Genomic DNA, 23,345 nt, shown 5'->3' with positions numbered 1-23,345 from the left:
AAGTGACATTTTTTGATGGCTTGCAGGAGTAAGGACTAGCTCAAGGAAGAGGGAGTTTGGAGAATTTAGCGACCAGACAACAAAAAGTATTTACTTGGCCAGTACAAACTGATTTCTAGTATGTCTGTAATCCAGTTAGGAGGGGGTTGCATGTTGATAGAGAAGGTGTATCTACAGCATGTTCAAAGCCGTTTATAAAAAATGCATTCTGAATATTGTACCTATTCTTAATGTGTTATCCAAATCAGACTTCAGTGAAGATCCTGCTTGTTGACATGGCACCCAGTACCGCCTCATTCAATTTTTAATTTGTTGTGCCTTTTTCAGAACAGTTTTGTAAGCAAGAGGTTAAAAGATCATTCGGTTGTACTTTGGCTGAGAGGAATTTACTATTTTAAATGCAGCAGCAAATTTGCTCAATATGTGAGGTTTACTGATTGAAATTACTTCTGTAGGGTTTGGAATTTTGGGGAGGTTGCTGTATTTTAAAAAAATAAACGTGTTTTTTATTTTATTTTTTTTGTAGGAGATTCCTTTACGCAGTTTCGCTTTGCTGAAGAGAAAGATTGGGATACAGAAAGCATACACTCTAAACAGGTAACAGAATTTTCTGTGTGGATAATCACCTGGCACAGAATACATAGGCAGTTGTACTTTCAGCAGCAAATTGTATAATACAATGACAGCACTTTTTATTTTGTAGATACTTTTATTAATCTGTCTCTGATGCTGGAGGCTCTTGAGTGTTGTCCTTTACTAATGAAGAATATTCAAGGCAGCAGGCTAGGTTTATAAGTAACATTAGAAGAAAAGAACACACAAATCCATCCAAAGAAGGATAATTCACTTTGCTCCACTGACATAGAAAGTCAGCCTTCCATTTTCAGTTGTATTTAAGAGAATAGCCTGGCAAAATGACTGTAACAGAACAATGAATATATCTGTATATTTGACTATGAAACGTGTTTCAGTTAATTCAAATTAACAGTGCATGTTCTCTACTTGAAACTTCAGCTCCAAAGTGACTATGGGACCCAGACTAGGTCTGAGATTATTTGTATGGGGATTCTCTGTGCTAATATGAAAGAGGGCAAAGAAACCAGTAGTGCGTTGTATTTATATCAGGATACTGGAAGTGTCTTGATCTCTGCAGCTGCCTTCCTTGCATAAAAGTTACATTAAGGTTGCAAAGTCAAATTAAAATGTAGAAATGCAATTAAGTGGCTTGCATGGCATTTGTTTAAACCATCAGTGGGATATGGTCTTTCAATGATTTTTTTTTCTTATCAGTTCCTCCCTCTCCCACTGTGTAGCATGCCAGTAATGAAGCATGTGACCTTTGCTCCCTCTTCTTTGTGCAAATCCAGAATATTATTTTTTTTATGATTTCCTCATTGGCTTGCCGTTATACCATTTAGCTGATTTGAATGTAGAAATTCATTTGTATGCTGAAGCCACTGTGAGCAGAGGGAAGTTTTGCATTGCCAGTCAGTGTCACAGATAGTCTTCTGTCTGCCTGTGCCGAGACTGCACAGTTCTGGATTTGGCTCCACACTCTGAACTGTGAAGTGTGTTGTGGTGGGCGTATTCTTCCATCTCCGTCCCTAAATCATCATTCATTTTGCCAAATCCAAATTCCATGTTTCAAATAGTTTTTTGTCTTTGACTTCTTGTTTTAGTCTCAGGATCCTGGCCTGGGAGGTTTCATAGCATTAGCTGGTGTTTCCTGTTGTCTCTGGTCTTCAGCCTCTTTGTTTCTGGTCCATTTTTCTTTTCCCTGAAAGCTGGATTCAGTCCTTATTTTCATCCTAAATCCACTTTGCTTAGTTCCTTGCCTTTGCCTCCTAGCTCAGCTGTTTCCAGTTCTTTGCCTGCCTGTTCATCACATACTTGAAGTTACTACAGAATCATAAACCAAAGTTGATGTGATGGAACAAAATGAAGCAGAAAAGGCATACAAATAGTAGCAGATATTTACGATTCCCTAATATTTGTAGGAAGGAATGACAAAACAGTTTTGAAAAAAGTGGAATGGAAACTAACAGTGACATGAACAATAACAAACTTTCATGTTGTTATTATCCTTCATTTTTACAAAAGTTATATCTGAATGTGCTTCATTGTATATTGATAAAACTGCAATAAAATGTTTCAGAACACTGCAATTTAAAAATCAAACAGGTAGTAATCATTTGGATTTTTCAGTAAAAATTGGCAGTTCCAGCAACAAAGTGTTCTTCTGCTGCTTTTTTTTGAGCAAATAGCTGCATGTGCCATGAAGCATTTATAATTTGTTAAATTCTGCTTTGATCTGTATGTTTTTATTTATTTTTTTATTCAAATACTACTTATAGTGAAATACCTACTTAGATATTGAATTCCTACTTCCATTATGTTATTCTCTGAACTGTCCTTCTTCATCCTCAGTTTTTCCCCTCTTAACTGACCTTATTTTCACCTTCAATCACAATGTTTTATTCACATTAATCTTTTTGCAAGTGTACTTAGCTCTTCCCAAATGCACTTAAATGTTATTCAATGATATTTGACTTTTTACAGTTTCTTGTTACGGGGTTCATATGATTTTCCTTGCCCTGTGCAAACATACAGAGGCCATCTGTGGTCTTCAGTACCTGAGAAGGAGCAGGGTTTTCTGTAGTTCTAGCTCATTGCTGCATAACAGTTCATGTTATGCAGCAGTTCATTATGTTCAGATGTTCATGAGTTGCTTGTTGGAGACTTTTTGAGGTTACTAATACCAATGAATCCTCTTTGATGGTGGTTACTGATCCATGTATAAAATAAAATTGTTAGTACGGAAGAAATATTCTAACCAACAGATACTTAGGTTGTTTGGTCCTTTTATTGCTGAATATCAAGTCCAGAATCTGGATGCCAGAAATTTTAAAAGCCACTGCTTCAGTTCTTCTTTGTTATTATTTCGTAAATCTGCTCTCAGCAAACACCATTGGAATACAGCTTTAATGAAAAATGAGACTGGAAAGAAGAGATTTGTAAAATATTTTAATCATCTGTAAAATATCAACCTGAGTTCATTAGAAGACAGATGAGCAACAGGGAGGAAGGAATGTCAAGTAATAAAAATGCAGCTTTCAAGAAAAAAAGGAAACTTAATATCTGTCACAGGAATGAGTGACCCTTGCACCTTTTGAGCGACTGGGCAGCAGTAGCTTATCTTTCTTGATTGACATCTTCTTATGAGTGTATGTAACTGTAGTGTGTTGCTTCTGTAAAGCATCAAAACGATGTTTTAAATGATCGGGAAACAAGTGTAAGAAGGGCCGTGTTGTTGAGGCATTAAAAGCAGGGAGCTATGCACACACTACTTAGCTTGCTTAGAAAATACGAGCAACTCATTAAAGACCGGTGATTCCCACTGCAAGGAAACATTCACAGGTTAAAAGGTGTTAAGAGTTGGAAAAGCCTCTTATGACATTGTCAACTTGCAGAACTGTTTCCTACTTTGGATTTTCAAAGCATTGCCTAAGGAGCTCTCCATATATATCTTCTTTAAAACTTCACCCTCTATTTTTAACTGTCTAAGTGATTATTGGCTTTGTAGGTGTTTATATGGTAATTTAGCCAAACTGCTTCATGCATGTGTACTTTTGAAACTTAATTTCTGCTATTATTGCCAGTATCTTTTAGATGTTGTATATTTTTAGATTGTTCTTCACATTCCTTCAATGTGTGGAACAAAAGAAAGTAATAGACTAAAATCATTAAGAGTTTCTTCTTTTTTGTTTTTAATGCAAGCGTGCTGTGTGTTGATCTATATTTCAGTTATCTGCGCTTTCTGTTGACTGCCAGTCTTTGGCCCAGGCCCTTCTGGAACTGCCTCTACATCTGAGGTTGAATGTAGCCGCTGAACTTGTACAGGTAATGCTATGAATTTTCACAATAAAACGGAAATATTCTAAGTGAAATAATCTATGCTAGAATGAATACTTTAAATTTGGTCCTAAAATTTAACTGGAATGTATTTTATAAGTAAATACATCTTTTGAGACTGACATGTGAAAAGGTGGGTGAAGCGGGAGACCCCTGTATAAGCCATTTTAATGCTTCGTTGGTAGCTTTAAACAAAATGCTTCTATGTGCAGTGAATTGGATGTAAAACCAGGTATGTGAGTGTTTGACATGGAGCAATTATACTGTTCTTATAGTTGCTTCTCTTTTAAGCAGCTATTAAAAACTTGCACCAAATTTTGGAAGTGCTTTCATTTTTTTTCCCATTAGGTAATTATTTTAAGTGTGATTTACTCTTCTACATGGCTAATATCAACATACATGTTTGTTCCATGAATCAAACGGACATCTGTGCTAGAACAGGTAGAACTGTCAAACATGTGAAGAAAATGTTATGCTCTGGTTAAGGAAAATTGTGGAAAAGAATGTTAGCAAAAATGTTTTTTCAGCCTGTGAAAAAAGAAAATATAAGAGGATAAGAACTAATGAGATTTAAGTATAAAAACAAACAAACAAATGAAAAAAAAACACACAGAAATAAGATCCATCTACTTAAGCGGGGAAAAAGAAACATGACTCTCATAGAAATATTAATTCTGTTTAGAGTTGCATGAAATGCTTCTGTTTCTGACACAACTGTGTTTGTTCTTAGGGGAACTCAAATACGTCTGCAGATGTGATGTCTAAGGGAATCTACAAATAAATGTTATTTCCAAATTCTTGCAAGTGAAGCAAGGCCAAGACTAGAACTCTTAGCAGGGTTATACAGCATGTGTTATGACATCTAATCTTAATCTTGTCATTGTGGCAGGTGATGCCGTCATCAGATATACTGCAGTGGTATTAATTCCAGGGTATCCTGATAAAAAAGCAGGATGTGTGTTCCACAGTTAAATAATGAGTTGGCATTTCTTTTTTTCAATATTTGATTGAGTTTTGTAATTTAGTTCTATTTTTCAAAATACACAGCTAGACATGAACTTAGTGATGTAGTTTGCTTTCAAGATGGAGATATTGGAGGGAAGGTTTAAAATGGATAGTTTCTAGCCAAATTCTGACTTCAGTCACTCCAAAATTCAGAGTACTGATGATATATCATTGAAGCAGATTTAGAGAAGTATTTGTGAAACAATGGAACTTGTTGATTTATCATTCAATCTCATATTCCATATTAGGGGATAAAAGGAGGTGTGTTTTTTTTTTTTGGTTTTGTATTTTATAATTATTACTGTACAACCATCATCAAGATAACTTTAGTTTACTTTTACTTCTGAATTCAATTCTGCTAAATTTCATTGTACCTTCTTAAGTGATCAAATGTAGGATGTCTGAATTACAGTCCAAATTAAATAGACTTTTAATATTCTATATAACAATTAGAAAGACTAAGTCCTCTCTTGTATTCTTAGGCATCAACGCCTGCAGAGCTCCCACAGATAAAATCTAAAATTACTGAAGACAGCAAGAGGAGAGAGCTTCTGTTTAGACATTCTTTGGCTCAGAGTGAAACGGTGTTGGGCTCCCATCCCGTTGGTGATTCTGTTGCTCCGTCAGAGCCTGCAAATAAACACGGTCCTGTGGCAAGTGCAGCAGAGCCATTCCAGAGAGCCCCTCAACAACCAAAGCATGAGACTGACCATTTGGATGAAGAACTAGATCTTCTACTAAAGCTAGATGCTCCTATTGATTCTGTGTCAGGTGCATTATTCTACAACACAGCAACAGAGAACGATCTGAAAGGGGAGAGTAAAGAAAATGGTAAGATTTCACTTCCTTGCGGTGCCTTTATTTAATTTTCATTGTTCTCTTTCTCAGCAATGTTTTTAAGCTCATGACCAGCAAGTCACCAGTACTGCCAGCAGTACTGTCTGTCATAGTGCATTTAATGTATCTGGGGCTATGTTCTGACCCATTTGTTCCTTTTTTATTTTAACTCCCCACTGAACTAAAGTCTCACCATTTTTGCATGCTCATTTTAAGCTTTAATTCTTCTACAGAACAGCATTGGTATTAGGACTTGGCAAAACAAAACAAAACTGTTAGACACTCTCAGTGAGTGGAAGATTAAAATACAGTTTTTATGTAACATTATCAGCCATTCACTGTGATGATAATAATAATATGTAGAAGAACTGATAACATTAGAAGTGCTATTTTTAAATTTTACTAGTATTGATTATACAAAATAAGCTTTTTTCTAACAAAAATGTATGCAAACAATTTTATATTTCAGAAATTGTGAGATTCGACTTCATTAGAAGTTGCGCTCCCATTTGTTAGTTCTGATGAAGAGTAGTCCTCCTCCTCCCCATCCTACAATGATGTAAAAGGATTTTTAGCATCGCCAGTTTTTGTGTATGATTGTCTTGCTGTGCTAAAAATTAAGTCCAAAAGATACATAGCTTAACATGTAATATCACCACACACAATACAGCAAGCCTTGTCACTGAAGAGGATCTTGACAAAATCTTTCATTGAAGTGGTATGTCCACTCCAAAGCACAGTATAAATCCCTTAAGAAAACACTGCCATCAGAATAGGGAATCATAGGATTATCATGCAACTGTGCAACGTGAGCTGCTGTTGTGGCCTCCTGCTGCTCTCCTACATTAAAAAAAATTCTGCATCTGGCAGGATTGTTAACAGATCGCAGCAGGGGTTCCCTTACCTACAATCTGTCTGCTGCAGATCAGATCCTGCCTCCTCTTGAATCAGAGTGGAGCCACATTGCTATGGTTGAGCTTATCAGACTGTCTCTTTTTTTATTGTTGCTACTGGTTTTGGAATGTGATACCCTATTCTTCTTCAAGGGAGGAGACTGTTTCAATAAAATAGTCAGTTGTGCATTAAAAAGCAAAATGATCGGTGATAAAGAGCCAGTACAGAATTGTTTCCACATTCTCAAGACTGTTCTTTTGTTTTTCTAGACCCTCTAAAACTAGATGTGCCTGAAGAGAAAAGTACAGCACCACAGCAACAGCAAAGTACATCTAAAACTGTTACTGAGGAAGAGCTTGAAGATTGGCTGGACAGCATGATTTCCTGAAGAACAAGTTTCCTCATGTGAATAAATGGATATAACAAAAGTTAAGTAGAAAGTGGAATCCTCCTTTATCAATTCTATTTCTTTTACCTGTTACACTTGGTTCAGTATGCCAAATGCCTGGTTTTATTTGCAGGCACCTAAAATTCTGTGCAGCCAAAATTCAACTGGATATGAGTGACTGAAAATTAAGACTAACATTCTTAGAAAGATCTAAAATTTGTGATGAAGTTAGGATTTTCTTTGCTAAAGATGTAGGCTATAAGAAACAACCAGAACAGTTGTTTCAGCTTGTACGTGCTATACACAGTCCTTAAAATAAAGCTATGAATGCACAATAAATACATGTGTTTTTAATCACTTTCATCATGCCATGTTTCTATAATGTAGAAAAATTAGAAAGAAATCACAAAGGTAATATTTGGTTTATAATACTTTATTGCAGTGGGCACTTTTTATTAGAAGAAAAAAATGCATAAACCTAGCAGCTTCTATTTGCAGGTGACCACAGAGCATTGTTTTATTTTGGCCTAAAATTTAAATTGTATTCATTTTGATTCAGTGTATGTCTTTTAACAGCAGCATCTAGTAAGCTGTTATTGAAGGTAGTATACAAACAAACTTCAAGTGCAGTTTCATACAGAAAGACAGAAAAGCAATAATGGATCTGTTCATCTAGAACACCAACATAAAAAGTTTGCATAGCTATGTCTACAGAGGTTTTAAGGCACTTAATGATTCAAGGTCAACAAAGTGTTTTAAAATGTTTCATTTTAACTGCTTAAAGCTTTTTGAGCTGTGTCTTAGTACATTCACTAGCAAATACTGTGGGGAAAAACTGGGACAGCACAATTAAAATACTTTTTCTGAGGCATGGCCTCTGATGTTCAAGTTCGTAAATGTTGTGCAGTTAAGACACCTTTTAGCCCTTTCAACTCTGTTACCAAACACTAGGTTAACAATGTGGTTAAAAAGTTGTTGTAATTTCATACCATGTTTAAATTGGAAGGCTTGAGTTGATCTTGGCATAGATTTTTCTTTTCTAATCAAAATTCCAACAGAAGACCTGTTTCACATGTGGTAGGTATGAAAAGCCTATGAAATAGTTTCAAATTTTATGTATGTCTTGAAGTTTAAAGACATTTAAAGCAAATACAAGCTGTGAATTTACATCATGAAAAGGAAATAAGTTTTTTATATAGTGGATCTTAACAGTTCATGAATAAATAATTTCTTTTGTGATATTAGCCAAGTTGATCCTCATACTGTTTCCGGAAGCAGTCTCCTGCTGGGAAAAAATCCCAACATCTTTCTTGGTACATCTTCCACACAAATGATTCCTAAAATAAAAAAGAGCATTTATTTTAACAGACCCCTTACAACCAATGCTCTAAATTTTAACAATAAGCAGGTACTGTGCCTATTACCATGGAATAAGACTGTGGAGACACAGGAACTCAAAGATCACAATTCAAGCATGTTTGTTAAATTATTGTTCTGTACTTTTCCTGAATGAGTACTACTGAAAATTAAGCCCTATTACAAAAACAGTGAAGTGAAAATTGATCAGTCCAGTTATACTAGAGCAAACCTGTACAAATCTGTATTACAAAATGTGTTTCAGTTTCCTTGGAAGACACTTAAGGTACTTTAATAGTGTTTCCATAACAGCTTCTTATTTGAAATAGCATATAATTTAATCCTACTTATTTTGCAGTTTTATCCAGCACTAAACTCTGTCTATAGCAATATATGTGTATGTATAGGTAGTATATGGACATGTGTAAATGCAGTGTTGTTTGGGCCTAAATGTAAATAAGCAAACTGCCGCAACTCCTCCTCTCCCCCCGCCCCCCCCCCCCCCCTTTTTTTAACCTTTCCTTTTTGTTCCACAAAAATCTCAGGGGTAGGATTTGTCTCCACTCCTTGGTGGTACATCAGTTCCACCTGGTGGTACACAGCTACAAGGCTGGAGAAGATTAAAAGGTTTGTCTTTTCAACATTTTTGAGACAAAAATTTAATTTTTTTTTTCTACTCACCTGGCCAGTATGCTCAGTTTCATCCTTGTTTATGAGATACATTAAAAAGAACCTGAGACAAGCACATGGAACAGGTATTAATGCAAAAAATAAAACCTCTCCCCTAACCTTTCCTAGAATGGAATATGAGGAACACTCTGTCAGCCAGCAAAGAAATAGAAATATTCTGTCAGGCTTCTAAAGTGGATATGTAAAAGGAGAAAATGCTATCCTCCAGGACTTCTCCTGTGGAAGTGCTAACATCTGTGAAATCTGTAGAAATGGAAAAATATTTTTCTTCATTTCAGTGCTAGAAGCAACACCTGAACTAGGCCTATGTCAGCTCCTGTACACATATGCTCTGTCTCACTGTGGAAGAAGTAGCTTCTATGCTTCTATGCAAGAAGGTAAAAGTGGGACAGATGGGGGCAGATGCGCTCAGCTTATGAGCTGTAGGGTATGATTGTTTGGAAATCTTGGTGCAGCTGAGTAGTTGCCTATTTATCTCTGGTGCTGCCTGTGCTCATGCAGATGTACAGAACTTGGACTAGCTAGGAAGGCTGCAGAATTCCAACACTGGTCTGGTTTATGTGACTTAGCTCTTGGTTAGCCACTTCTGAGGCAGTGCGTTTGGAATTGAACATTACATGTTTTCATTGTAAAAAGAATGTATACTGACTTTAACATTTTTCTAATTAAAAGGCAATCTGAATAGTAAGATTATTCAGTATACATTCTAATATTAAGGAAATTAGATTTTTTAATTTACTGTGAATGACAGGTTCCCACATGCCAATTAAGTGATACAATATAATAATGAAAGCTTGGAGGTTGTAGACTGCTATAAAGCTATGGATGCTAATGGAAACTTGCCTCACAAAAATAATGTGTATTGATTTTGCAGAGGTTATAATGCTATGCAAGGAATAATGCAACCTATACTCCGTGAGGCACACACTTTTTTTTTAAAGCTTAGATACAGTACTGTATCCTAAAGCCAGATTTCTTTATAGAAGAGCCCGTCAGTTCAGCTTCTTTAGTTTTGCTGGCATGATGCTCATGTAATTATCATTTTTGTAGGGGTAACTAATGCCACTAGATTAATTTTTTAATAACCCTCTTTGATCTGTTCTATATTCACTAATGAAGTATGAGATCACTGTCTTGGGAGTCTGGGCAATACTCTGAATACATAAAACTGCTGATTGTTTAGTGGCTTCAGGAAGCTGTGCTATTACTAAGGAACTACAGGATCAGACTTGTTTTTTGTAGCTTATTTTCCAGAAATGTTTTTTGTTTGTTTTTTGTTTTGAACATAATTCTTAGGGGAAAAAAAAGAAAAGGCAGCACCTTCCTTCTCTGCTGCCATTAGCTCTTGTTCATGTACTTCTCTAGTCTGGAGACAGTCAGAAGTACCATTTCGGGTAAGCAACAATTTTCAATGGTTTCATCAACATTACCAAGCCTCAGGAAGTCACAGCCCTCCTATCTTCCAAACTAAAGCAACTTACTAGTTATAAACTGTTGTTCCTTATCCTTCCACATAGGTGGGTTTCCCTCCAGAGGAAAAAAGGGACACACAAAGGGTTGGTGTGCCTTCAGGCATCATTCCACTAAGCTAGCTCATACGTACAGTGAGCACTTTAAAAATAATGACCAGTGCAGAGTAGAGGAGGGGAAGCCAGAAAGGAATGGAGATATTCCTCAGTTCCACAGAATTCTGTCTAAGGATTGTCAGTAATGTGTGCTTCTAAATTAGCTTTGAGCCGAAAGGTCTCATTATAAAAATTCCAATAGTAAAATATACTTACAGGTAGTTTGCCAAGTTGTGCTCTTGCAAAGTATGCGTTTCAAAGCCATGTGGGGTTGTGTCAAAATAGTCGTTGCCAATTCCACAAATAAAACATTTGGTCTGGAAACATAATTTGTATATACAAATCAGTTATAACTCAACAACCCTATTGTAACTGTTAAAAATCTAACTTAATAAGAGCAATGAAAAATGTAATGTTCTCATACCTCCATATCTTCTCTCACTTGTTCTTGCTGGTCTCTTAATTCACCAAAAGCATCAATGATCAGACCTATTTCAAATGGATAAATAGCAACAGTTAAGTACTTAGCAATAATTAAAGTAATGCAGAAAAGTAGCTCTATTAGACATCCTCCAATCTATTTGGAGTTTAGCATACTTCTGTCTAGGTTTAATAATTCAAGGTGCAATCTACTAATTTGCAGACATCTTGTGTTTGTTTACACTGTACTCCCAACAGTGAGTTTCTCTTACACAGAGCCATGAGCTTGCGAGTGAAAACCTTTTCCTTACTTATATTTTGGTTGATTTAAGTTTACATGCTCTCATCTCTTTTGTTCCCATGAAAGAATTTCATTTTCATTCTCCTTCTTATGGAACTCTTGTACTTCCACTTTTGCTCAGTGAAGAAGACTTGGCTCCCACAGACAACCACCCCTCTCCAACCAGTTTGCGATGCCGCTTCACATTTGAAGCATTATTCCTTCACTTCCAATGTGTTAAGAATTGATCATTTTGAGGACTGCAACATTTGTAACTTTAAAAAAATATAGATGGATTACACTTATTTTTTTTTTTGCTCCAAGACTGCCTGAAAAATGTTTTTGTTTTGCTTTTTTTCCTAACAACCTTAGGACCGTTTATACAATGAGTGTTCAATACAGGTCTCAAACCAATTAGAACTGCAATTTGTCCTCTAAAGAAAGGAGGAAGGGGGTGTGTAGACATGATGTCTTGTCAGAGAGGAAACCCAAGGGGAACTACTGCATTCTCCAGACAGCTGTGCTGTCTCCAACATAATGCTGTAAAAAGAGTTGACAGCAAGGCTCTCCAAGTTTACATGGTGATTATAGCAGGAAGAGTTATTCCGCACAAACGGCGTCATTGCTGGACAGTTGTCAATGTGTTCATAAATGCTGTAACACAGGTAAGTTTCTAGTACTTTGTGTAGTACTTGGGACAATGCATTATTTATAAATTAAATATAAAATTATTACTTTCAGAATTAATGATCTTATGGGCTCAGAAATAAGTCTTTTTAGCAATATCGCTTACTTTACCTCAAACACAAATATGGTTTAAACATACTGCAGAACTTAAGTACACTAAATTCTGTCAGTTTCTGCCAAGGTAAGTGAAGGTACCTTGAATAATGGCCAGTAGGATAACAATGACAAAGAAGAAAAATGTGATGTCAAAGACAATTCGATACATTTCATAAGGGTCTCCTGCAGGATCCTCAATTTCATCCCCAATGCCACCACCAGCTCTTACACCCACATACATGTGGAACAGGTAACACTAAAAAAAAAAAAAAAAAAAAAGAGTAGGAAATGTTATTTACCATGAATAATCCGGGACTTTTTTCTTTTTTAATTATTCTGACCTACTAATTCTTTCCAAAAGTTATAGAAACAGAGAAAATGTAATTCCTCATGTTCCTGCACCAAAAATCTCCTAAGTATCTTAACTGATGTGGTTTCATCTTAGCCCTACAAAGAGGGGGAGTCTGTATCAATTGTGCTACCCTTTCCTCATTCCCTAAGTCTTACAAACCAAGACCATTTGGGAGACATTTGGTGCTGTATTCAACTATATTCTACCCCCTATGTTAATTCCTAAGGTTCAAGCTTGCTCTGAGTAAGCAGAGGACATCTTTTAAAGTCTTGTAATGGAGTTTAGGAAATGTTAGCAAATATTGCCGTAAAATAGTGACATATTCACAGCAGGTAGATCTATCTGTGTTTAAGTGGTTTCTGGATAATTTCATTTTGCAATACTAGATGTCTGTTTTAGTACCTTTTAAATTATTTATGATCTGTGAAACAGCTTGTGTTCAGTTTGATGTGGAAGAAATCACTTTGCAGAAATGCTGGTGTGTGTTTTGTTTTTTAAACATAGAAGTCTTGAAGGAAAGATCCTTAAAAATTTGGTTATTTAAGCTATGCAAGTATTTTAGAATAGAATCTTTTGCTGGATATCTATAGTACTTAACATTTCTGTATGAATCAGCTACAGAATCTTGTAAACCATCTTTAGTCATACAGTATGGGTTAAAAATATCAGAAACCTCTAAACCTAACCAGTGCTCTGAAGTCCCATTAGACAACAGTTGTGGTGGGCAACATTCATCATGAAAAGTGACGAATCAAGTCTTTCATAAGCAAACATTGAACAGAAGTAGACACCCATTTTTAGAATGCAACCTTACTCTTGACATAAGATACCATTACTATTTTAATCATGCTTAAAAATGTAATGATTTTAAAAAATATTTTCATTTTACATTTAATGAGGTAAATGATTTACCTCATTTGGCAGCATGGTTTAAAAAATAATATAGTTTAATGATTCTGATTACTCCTACATCCATTGTATAACCAGAATATTGTATTCCTCTCACAGAGGGCTCACTTTAATAATACTGCTTGGACAGTGTTCATATGTCCTATCATTTGTACATCTGACTTACATGGACTGTTTGATAAAAGCTCAAGAACAGGGAAAATCATTTGGTGAAATCTATGACACAACTATACTCTGAGGTATCTTACTCTATTTTTGGTATTTAAGACAGGCAGACAGTGACTGTTCCAGGAAAGAAACAAGCTGCCCACAAACTCAAACTGTTCAGTTTCTAGTACATGAAGTTGTGCTATTTTCTTTTTATGACAATAAAAATGTTTGGTTTTCTGTTGCAACAGGTAGAAATCATATGGGAAATTATTAAAAATAGATTATCACCTCCTTTAATTTTCCTCTTCTCTACTCACCCTTGACTTCTGGACCGAATTACCCATTGTAAGCAATATGAAGCAAGTATTTGTAACTAGTGCTAATAACAACATATACTTCATGTAACCTAAATAAGGATAGGAAGCACTTGCACACTTGAAAATGCTTGGAACAAACTGGGCTGTATTTATGCTGCAATAACACAGCTGCTTTTTGTAGGTAGGGCTGACCAGTTTGTCATAAAATTTGTTCCATGTACTTTAAGGGTTGGTTGTCTTCACATGCAAAAGGAGCAGCAAATCACATGCAAAAATATTTAGAATAAAAATCCAGATATTTTCCCTTATTAGTTGATGTCACATATTTACTGTCGAGTTTAGGCCACTGAAGAATGCAGGAAGAATTTTAAGACCACAGACATTTTGAAAATGACATATAGCAATAAGAAGAGATGGTTGAACTTAACAATAAAAGAATCCTTCCTTTCTTATGATTTCACCTTAAGTATCCATTTAAAAATTCAGAATGAAATTTGAAGCATGCTAGTGATGTTTTACTTACCGTCATCATGTCATCACATTTCATGTCTGGTTCATCTTCATCTTCACTTTTGTTGTAGAATTTGCGGAAAAAGTTGAACGCCACAACGGTATAAAGATACACTACTACAGCCAGGAGTCCTACAGTAAGCACAAGCTGTATGAAGACATGACATGAAAGTAGGTTTCAATTGGATTCTGTCAGATGAGATGAGCTAGCTCACTGCAGTGCCTTAAGCACTGAAAAGGTATCATATGCTACCTTTCCCAAGAAGGGAACTAAAAAGAGCAGTAATGATAGGTTTGAGGTATCCGTACGGTCTCAAGAAACTGAAGTTCTTTCCAGCTTTCTAAGCTATATGTATAACAACTATAAGTTGCTGAAACAATATTTTTACTATTTAATGTAAAAGTGAAATTAAATAAAAATGAAATGACAAAATAATCCCCTTTAGTTAGTTTGGTAGATAAATTCAGCTGGGACTAAATACAACTGTTGCTCTTATAACTAGTACAGACATGAACGCTGAAAGACGACTACTGATTTTCCAGTTGAAACGTATAGTTCAGGAGCATACTTAGAGATCTGTAGAAAGAGATAAACTGAGGATCAACTGTTCAACAGTCTTTTAAAAGTGTAGAAATAGAAAAAATAATCTTTGCTTATTAAGAAAGTAACATCAAACAATTAAGTTGACGGTTTCATCAACTATGCTCAGTTTTGAGTATTACATTTAGAAAAATCTTAAAGAAAATAAACCAATCATTAAATTAAAAGTGATATGAATTTGGTTCATCATGAAGGAAAATGAAAGGGATTAAAATAGGGATTTCATTTATTTGTCAAGATGATAAGGAAAGAAATTTAATTGGTCAATTTCTGCTGAAAGAAAGGATTAGGCAAACACAAAGGATATAGAAGTTAAACTAAAGCAGATGTTCTTTTAACTCTTCAAAATGGTTTAGTATTTACATATTTACATAACAGACTGTAAGAGAGGGTTTAGAATATATGCTAGTACATTTGAGAAAGAATGGAATGTATTTGTTTGAAATGAAATTTTGGGGAAGTTCAGTTAGAATAACATTTCTTAAATGTAAGGAGAAAAAAAAGTGTGTTAATGAAAAGGATGTTTTTGATGTTATGCTACCTAGGAACACAGAGCAGGTATCAAAGAATGATTCCCTGTATAAGTTTCCACAATTAGTTTTGGAAGCAGATTTTAACCTGATTTTTGCAGAACATAGTGACATATAAATATATTCTGCAATGCAGAATGTCCATACCTATAAGAACATTCTTACTAGCAAAGTACTAAAATCTCAGTAGCACTCAGATCATTGTTACTGCTGTAGCTAAGGAGAGGTTGTGAATTCTTATTAGTTATCACCAGGCCATTCATCACGGAGCATACAGAAGGAGCTGATTAGGTCATAATTCATATTCTTATATTTTTCTAAAATATAAGAAAAATACCTTTGCATTGTATACAAAATGTCTTTAGTTTTCAGCACCCTTTGGGCATAGATTATTATAACTTTTTAGGAATTAACATGTCTTATATGTGCTGAAGAAGACACAGTGGGGTCTATTCTTTAATACATTCATGATCAAAATTAATTGTATTCCAGTATTTGCTAGGTACCCACAAGACTTTTTCCAGTACTGTTATAAAATGCATTCATTTCAAGTCTCTATACATAATACTAACCTGTTTGCCATTGTGAGTGACTGAAGACAGAATGGTTCGCAGAGTCTTGAAACCCATAGCAATATCCAGCAGATGAGCAGCAAAGAAGAAGTTGTTGTAGTGCCCAAGGATAGACATAGTTGTGTACCAAGCTAAGTATAAAAATGACTGCAGAAAAAATGAAAAGTGGCAGAATGTTACCAGGTGCTAATGTGCTATTGGACAAAGAATATAGCTTTCTTTGTCACTTAAGTTATGAAATAAAGTAATACTATATCATGATCTGATTTGAATCAATCTGGATGTAATACCTCTAGTATACATGTTCAAAAAGACTCTCTTATCAACTCAACTGTTCATACAAAGTTTGTTTATTGCTTGCTTATGCTAATGAGACCTCCATTTTTACGTATTTAAATGCAGTCTTCAGCACATATGTTACTAGCACCAAAATCCCCTACCTTAAAAAACTGTTTTGGTTAGGGACCTTGTTACACAGTACTTTAATACTGATTCTGGAGCAGACAAAATGCATTACATTACTTTTCAGGCACTTTGCTATTTTTAAATCTCAAGATGCCCAGAAAACCTAAGACATATAATACAGCTTATTCTTTTAATGAGCAGTGAATCTGAGGCCACTGTGACATGAAAACATCTTATTAAAAAACGATGGTTTAGTGTGCTCTTTTAATGCACAATTAGTTTATTCAACTTCACTTTATTCACCTTAGCATTGTATTTGTTTGGGAAAGCTCAAAAGGATGCAAAAAGAGATTAAAAAAAAAGAAAAAAAAAGAACAGTATTTTAACGTAAGTTTGGGCCTTTCAAAGGAGAAGACATAAAAGAAGAGAAGTAACCAACCACGTCAAACAGATTCAAGAATACGAAAGGGTAAGTTTCTGTATACTGTATTTGATCTGAGGAAAAAACACCTTTGGTTCCTAATTTGATTTATAGAAAATTAAATGAATGTACCATTAACTTCCAAAATGCTGGCATTATGTTAATGGTGAGGAGGTACCTATTTCCCCGTGGAATCAAAAAGAAAATTCTAACACATATGAAAGCAATTTGCTACAAGGCAAGACAGAAAAAAACTATTTTAAAATAGCTCTATAATTCAATACTATATGTTTAATATAAAAGCAGATGGCGGAAAACATACATTCATATTTAGAGTTAATCAAAGAATATTCTTTTAGGTTAACACACTTACATTATCAGTGAAAACAACACCGAGCTTCCAAATGTGGTACTTGGTATCAATGGAGCTTAACCTAGGAAAAAACAGATTTTTGAAGTGCGTGTACCAAATTCTGCAAGTATGAGTAACAAACTGTGCTTGGCACTATGCATGTGTTTGCTGAAGGTGGTGATATACATTAGCTGTTTATTATCTGAGTCATGCAGGTGCTTCATTTTTCATAGAGAATTCATTAACTCTCAGCACCTGTACAGTTTCTAAACTCTGACCTATCTAACTCTGACCTTCCCAACATACCCAACTATGTCAGTCTGCATCAACATTGCATTCTTTTCTTATTTTTATAACACAGGCATGTTGTTTGTTTTAAATCATACTTTTTAGAAGACAGAAAGACTTATCCATTTGAATTTTCCATGCAGAGGAAAACATCTCTACAGTTTCAATATAAAATCAAATTTTCTTTGATGGTGAAGATACAACAATGTACAATTTGTCTGTAAAGTTCTGAGGTCGTACCATGATAGAAGAGATGCCTCTTCTGGTTCACTCTCTTCCACTGGACTAAAATCAAGGGCATTTTTGTCCAAACCCAAAAGTTCTGCTATGCGCTCTGCTCCATATAAGTCTCCATACTTGTTAATAACCTAAAAATAGAAGAAGATAAGCTTTTGCTCAGAGAAAGACCTTGGTCACAGTTACCTTAAGCCAGTAGTTAGAAATTAAAAAACAAAACAAATGAACAAACAACAGAAAGAACAGTTTTTTCACAGTTAGCATTATGGGAACAGTGAGAACTCCCAGGAAGCTGGGGGTGGATAGGGAGCATAAGAAAGAAAAATAGAAGCATTAAAGGCTATTATCTGAAAGCTTCTGTATAATTTGCCATCATTTAAGCTGACATGTTTTTCCTTTTTTAGGGGGATGAGGGGGCTTTGTATCCTAAAGATGACAATGTCTGTAAATTAGGCCTGTATGGCTGATTGACAGCACAAGGTTATTTAGCGTGTGAGTCTAGGAAGTAAACCAAAGCATTCTTTCTTCCTCCCTCCTCCCACTTACTCTAAACTGCCTGTTCACAGGGAAATTTACCACAACAGTGACTTCCATAAAACAAATTTAAGGTCTCAATTATTTGTATATCTCTGTGTACAGAAACATATTACACATAGATGTCCCAATTAACTGAATAGTGTATTCCTGCTATGAATAATATAATAGAAATTTAAGAAGTTTACCTTCCGTTTTACAAATTTGTCCCAGTAATTGTTAGGAAAGGACCTGCAAAGATAAGGAAAAGATATTTGAATTTATTCAAGCTTGTTAGGGGAAAGAAAATAAAACAACAACAAAATACCATGTTCATGATCAGTGCAGATTTTGGTACTCATTCAGTCACACACAGCACTTTGAATTGTGAGAACATTTTCTTTTGACATGGACAACAGCTGTCAGGACAGCCTATTTGAACTACGAATCACTGCAATATCATTTCCCCCCTCTTTTCTTTTTCTCAGGCACAAATATGATTGGCTACAAAAGGACAGCACAGAAAATATCATCACCTTATGAGCCTAACACCTCCGTATCTAATGACTTTATTGCTCCTAGCCATAAAATCAATATACACGATCATTTTGAGAGGAAAATAAAGAATTTTGTAGACTAAATAATTCTTCAGTTCACTGCATTACATTTCAAATAGAGGCTGAACACTTGGGAACCAGTGGACAGTTTGCCAACATCAAATTCAAATTAACAAAACAAAACAAAAACAAAGAATGAACAGCAACAAACAAAAACAAACACAAAAATGCAATGGTCATTTGGAAAAAAAACAACAGGAGTCAATGGTGATCTTGTACTCAGGTGTACAATATTTTTGACATTGAATCTAAAAACTAGTAAAAACCATTTATAATTCTAAAGCACCAAGACAGTTCAGCTACAGAGCATGCAGAAAGGTAAAGAAAAAAAAAAAAAAGCAACTGAACTAAACAACAGACCTAGTAAAAAATAAAGCAAGCTTTAACATTGGAAGAGTAAGATTCCAGAATACTGTTCTACTGCCAGGAGTTGAGGAAAACTTCCCAGCTACTTTTTCCAAATCGAATTTCTGAATGAAATTCCAGACCACCCTTTCAGATAAAGACAAATTGTCAGACAAATAGATGGTATATTCTGGTCCTCTATATTCCTACTTTTTTCCTTGATTTCTAAGATTTCTAAGCCACATTTGAGTCTACTGTAGCCAGCTTGTGTCTGTCTTTTACTGCAAACATGTAACCATGCTGCATTTATCAGGCTACCTGTTCTGTCTTTTTAAATACTTCTTTAACTTATAAAAAGGACATTTCAGCACATTCAGAGCAGTGGGTACACTCCAGCAGTCACATTCAAGTCTATCCTTAATCAGAAGGACAAATAGCATTTTTCTAAGTATCTATATAAATACAAATAACATAGATCAATATTTCACTAAACTGCATATGTTTAATTTAACTTAATTGATAGAGCAGCCATGCTACTGCCAAGGCCATATACACCATGAGTAGGAGAAAGTATCCAGAAAGGAAAGCATGAGGAATTTATGGAAACTACTTTTACACAAACAAGACAAACTCCCTATTATCAAAGAAAATAAAGTTAGCTAAATAACAAATAAAGTCAACGAATAAATGCAAGTTTGCATACTGAATTCAGCTGTGCCTGATAATACATTTTTTTCTTAGAATCCTGTATGAAACACAATTGCTTCCCAGTTTATTACTGTTAATTCTTATTATACATTCTAGCATTCAGCCTTCTACACACCAAATGAAAGACCACTCTAGATTTAAAAATATTTTGGAAACATTACCAAAAATAAAATTAAAAAAAAAATCAACTAACCTATTGTAGTATACATTTCAACTTAAATAAAAATCTTAAAAATCTGGTGTAGGAAAAAAACTGCATTCAAGAATTTCTAATAATGTGGATGTAATAATTTTAATGAAAGTAATAAGGGCACTATTTATAACACAAAAATGTAGTATGTCTGATAAAATAGATATTTTGGCTATTTGGCAGCATATTGTCACTCTGATGCATTGAGTTGATCTTTGCTGGCTTGTTTTTATCAAATAGCTATTTATGCCTGCATGTATTTTAGCCAAAACTGTTTTGTGACTTGTATTTAATTTGTGCTTGTTATAATCAGAAATAATCTGTTTGACTGTATGTCTTAATGGCAATTTAGACTGACTCATGTATCCAGCTATTCTGGTAAAACAACATGTAGAGGGGGAAAAGAAATTCAGGGTGACCTCTTGAAAAAACTGCTAAAGCTCAGCCGGAAGAGCCTGCTGATACTTTTCCTTCTCTTGCCTACACTTGTATCATTCACACCCAGAACAGCAGGCGAGTCTCCTAGAATCAGTGTATGACTACTACAATATTTGTTAACACATACAACCTGACTAATAGCTGTCAGACTACTCAAATTCTGGGATTGCTGTTTTACGTTACATTTACTTCTCCTGTCATATACAAATTTTGTTAGCAAGAAATGGGGAAAAATGGCAGGAGAGTATACCGCTGTACAATATGAACATGAAATTGAGCCAAGGAAAATTCTACATCGTGACTAACGTGTGAAATGCCTTTGAGAGAGTTTGTGGGGCAAGATGTACAATTCTTGCAAAACCTTAGAATAATGAAAAGGAGGGGGAAATACATGTTAATATAATATTTATGAAATAAACCGATAATACAGGATTTCATATTAGAATCTACTGCTGTGGCATCTAATGTAAGTGAAAAATGCCTTTATGTTAGAGGTACTAGGTGCACGTGGACAGGTTAGGTTCTAGATCAGTGGCTTAATGAAACAGAATCTTTATAAAGAATTTATATATAAACATTTAATTTTACATACGGTGTGTTTATAACCAGGCGATCCCATTGTCCTTTAATATCATCTTCAGATGGCTGTTCAGTTATGTATAATCCATCAAATTCCAGCTTCCTAGCTACTTCCTTTTCTCTCTTGAATACAACCAGAGGGACCTATGAAAATGACAGTGGACATCTTGGTTATGGTTTATATATTTTTAGAACCTGTGATATCTATCTACAGCATTAAGTACTCTTTATAACACTATATAAAACCAAACATCATGCTAATATCATGACGAATAGAAACAGCGATCAGAGATGTGACTAAGGTATTCTCATCTCAGCAATAATGTTGATTCCTGTTACTGACCAAGAAGTTCTCCTAGCAGCTCTTAGAATATGATCATGAGTAATATATATATATATTCATACTAAATAATGAAATTCAACTTAGAGCATAAAACAAGATTCTAGAGACTGTTGCATTCACTGCCCCAATTTTGTAATCTTGTTGGACAGCTGAGAGTCCTGCTGTTCAGCAGCAGTAATATAGGATGACTTTGAACTCCAGAATGAGCAAGTCAACAATAAAATGAAAGAGGAACAAGGAATTGAGAAAGACGGACTGCCCTGGTGAGCCAGAATAGTTTGTTTCAATGTCTTTCTTTCATAATCTCACATAAAGTAAGCTTGCCATTACTCCCAAAAAATTCAAATTAGAGGTTGCTGGAAGCATTACTGCCTTTTTTTTTTTTTTTCTCTCATGACAATTCATTGTAAAACAGAGGATTCCATTAGTGCAGTCAAAAATTTGGCTACCACTTAAACATAAAACCATGTGCTGTCTGAATGGTTTAAATGACAGTGTAGTATGCTTTGGTGTCGCATCATAGCACTGAATTACCTACAGGTACTGACGTGAGGTGCTGCAGCCAGCAACTAAGCATCCATGCAGCTGCTTGCTTACTGCACCCCACCCCTAGTAGAACAGGGGAGAGAGCCCGAAGAGCAAAACAAGAAAACTGGGTTGAGTCACAAACAGTTTAAAAGTGAGAAGAGAGAAAAACAACTCACCACCTCCCACAAACAGACCAATGCTGACCAACAGCCAACTAGAAAATAAGTCCCCCTCCCCCCCAGCCCAGTTTTTCTTGCTGAGCACAGAATATCCCTTTGTTCAGTTTGGGTCAGCTGTCCCAGCTGTGCATCCTCCTGACCTCTTGCCCACTCCCAGCATGCTCACTGTAGGGCGCACAGAGTGGGTAAAGAAAAGAGAAAACTTCCACACCATGCAAGCACTGCTCAGCAATAACCAAGATGTGGGCATTACCAAGAGTTTTAACCTAAATCCAAACACATGCACTGCTATGAAAAAAGTTCACTCTATCCTTGCCTGCCAGACCTAGTATGTGAGGAAAACATCTACATATGAAAGAGTGAGAATTTGTAAACAACTAAATAGAAATATATATTGTTATCTCAGCTCCAAAAACTACTTTGGGACAATGTCCTTTAACAAATACAGAGTAGCAATAAGATTCAGAACTTGCCTTTAAGCAATAGTATCCGATCACACAGACAAAGGAGATGATAGTATGAATAACTGCCAATGCTCTGAGAGCGGGTGCCATGTAACCTGTACTTTCTTCTAAAACAAAAAACACCATGCCTTCCTCCTCTTCCTCTTCATCAAAAGTGTTCCAGAGATTAGAGTCTTCCTCTACCTCATCAAGTGGCTCTTCTGTCACCTGAGAGAAATTCAAACACAGAGCACACATAATAAAGTTAAAAGCTTTTCCTTTATTATAATAACAAATTCCTAAGTTTTCTACAATAAATTATGTTTGTAAAGCCAGCTCTTCTGAAGATGACAGAGAACATTAGCTTTGAACAGTAACGTCCTTCATTTTTACAGCAGAAGTCTCCACATCATCTCATTTCACTGAAAAGAGAAGCGAGGAAAAGCAAGTACAAGCATTTGACAGTTTACAAATCTTTCCTTTAGCAGTGCCAAAGCAAAAAGAAAACAAATGAAAAAGTTATGCACAAATGTTTTATTGGAAGAACCTAGCGATGATTGGATTATCTAGTATGACCGATTTCAAGGATTGTTTTGTAATCTACATTGTTCCTGATTACTAGAGTCTAGAAAGAAACAGTTACTGTGTTATCAACTCATACATTGTCCATAAGCTTTTATTTCATGAC

At 35.3% G+C, this 23,345-nt stretch overlaps 2 protein-coding genes across 2 annotated transcripts in view; one reads left to right on the top strand and one right to left on the bottom strand.

Annotated features, from left to right (window-relative positions):
- Positions 1-7,375, top strand: part of AVEN (apoptosis and caspase activation inhibitor) — a 96,282-nt gene extending 88,907 nt beyond the window's left edge. Inside the window, exons 3-6 of the mRNA XM_035539718.2 lie at positions 527-597; positions 3,805-3,900; positions 5,400-5,748; positions 6,918-7,375. Of these exons, the coding sequence (XP_035395611.1) occupies positions 527-597; positions 3,805-3,900; positions 5,400-5,748; positions 6,918-7,036 (635 nt within the window). The 3' untranslated portion in view covers positions 7,037-7,375. The remainder of the gene's footprint in view (positions 1-526; positions 598-3,804; positions 3,901-5,399; positions 5,749-6,917) is intronic.
- Positions 7,376-8,271: 896 nt separating this feature from the next.
- RYR3 (ryanodine receptor 3) overlaps positions 8,272-23,345 on the bottom strand; it is a 190,244-nt gene continuing 175,170 nt past the window's right edge. The window contains exons 93-104 of the mRNA XM_050710838.1: positions 22,688-22,885; positions 21,178-21,308; positions 18,497-18,539; positions 17,778-17,905; positions 17,271-17,331; positions 16,072-16,218; positions 14,382-14,516; positions 12,230-12,386; positions 11,072-11,136; positions 10,864-10,964; positions 9,074-9,125; positions 8,272-8,373 (exon numbers count right to left, since the gene is read on the bottom strand). Coding sequence (XP_050566795.1) covers positions 8,278-8,373; positions 9,074-9,125; positions 10,864-10,964; positions 11,072-11,136; positions 12,230-12,386; positions 14,382-14,516; positions 16,072-16,218; positions 17,271-17,331; positions 17,778-17,905; positions 18,497-18,539; positions 21,178-21,308; positions 22,688-22,885 — 1,314 coding nt within the window. The 3' untranslated portion in view covers positions 8,272-8,277. The remainder of the gene's footprint in view (positions 8,374-9,073; positions 9,126-10,863; positions 10,965-11,071; positions 11,137-12,229; positions 12,387-14,381; positions 14,517-16,071; positions 16,219-17,270; positions 17,332-17,777; positions 17,906-18,496; positions 18,540-21,177; positions 21,309-22,687; positions 22,886-23,345) is intronic.

This window comes from Cygnus atratus, chromosome 5 (genome assembly GCF_013377495.2).
Source record: "Cygnus atratus isolate AKBS03 ecotype Queensland, Australia chromosome 5, CAtr_DNAZoo_HiC_assembly, whole genome shotgun sequence".
Classification (NCBI taxonomy): Eukaryota; Metazoa; Chordata; class Aves; order Anseriformes; family Anatidae; genus Cygnus; species Cygnus atratus.
The sequence above is the reverse complement of the archived record's forward strand: the minus strand, read 5'-3'. Positions and strand labels throughout refer to the sequence as shown.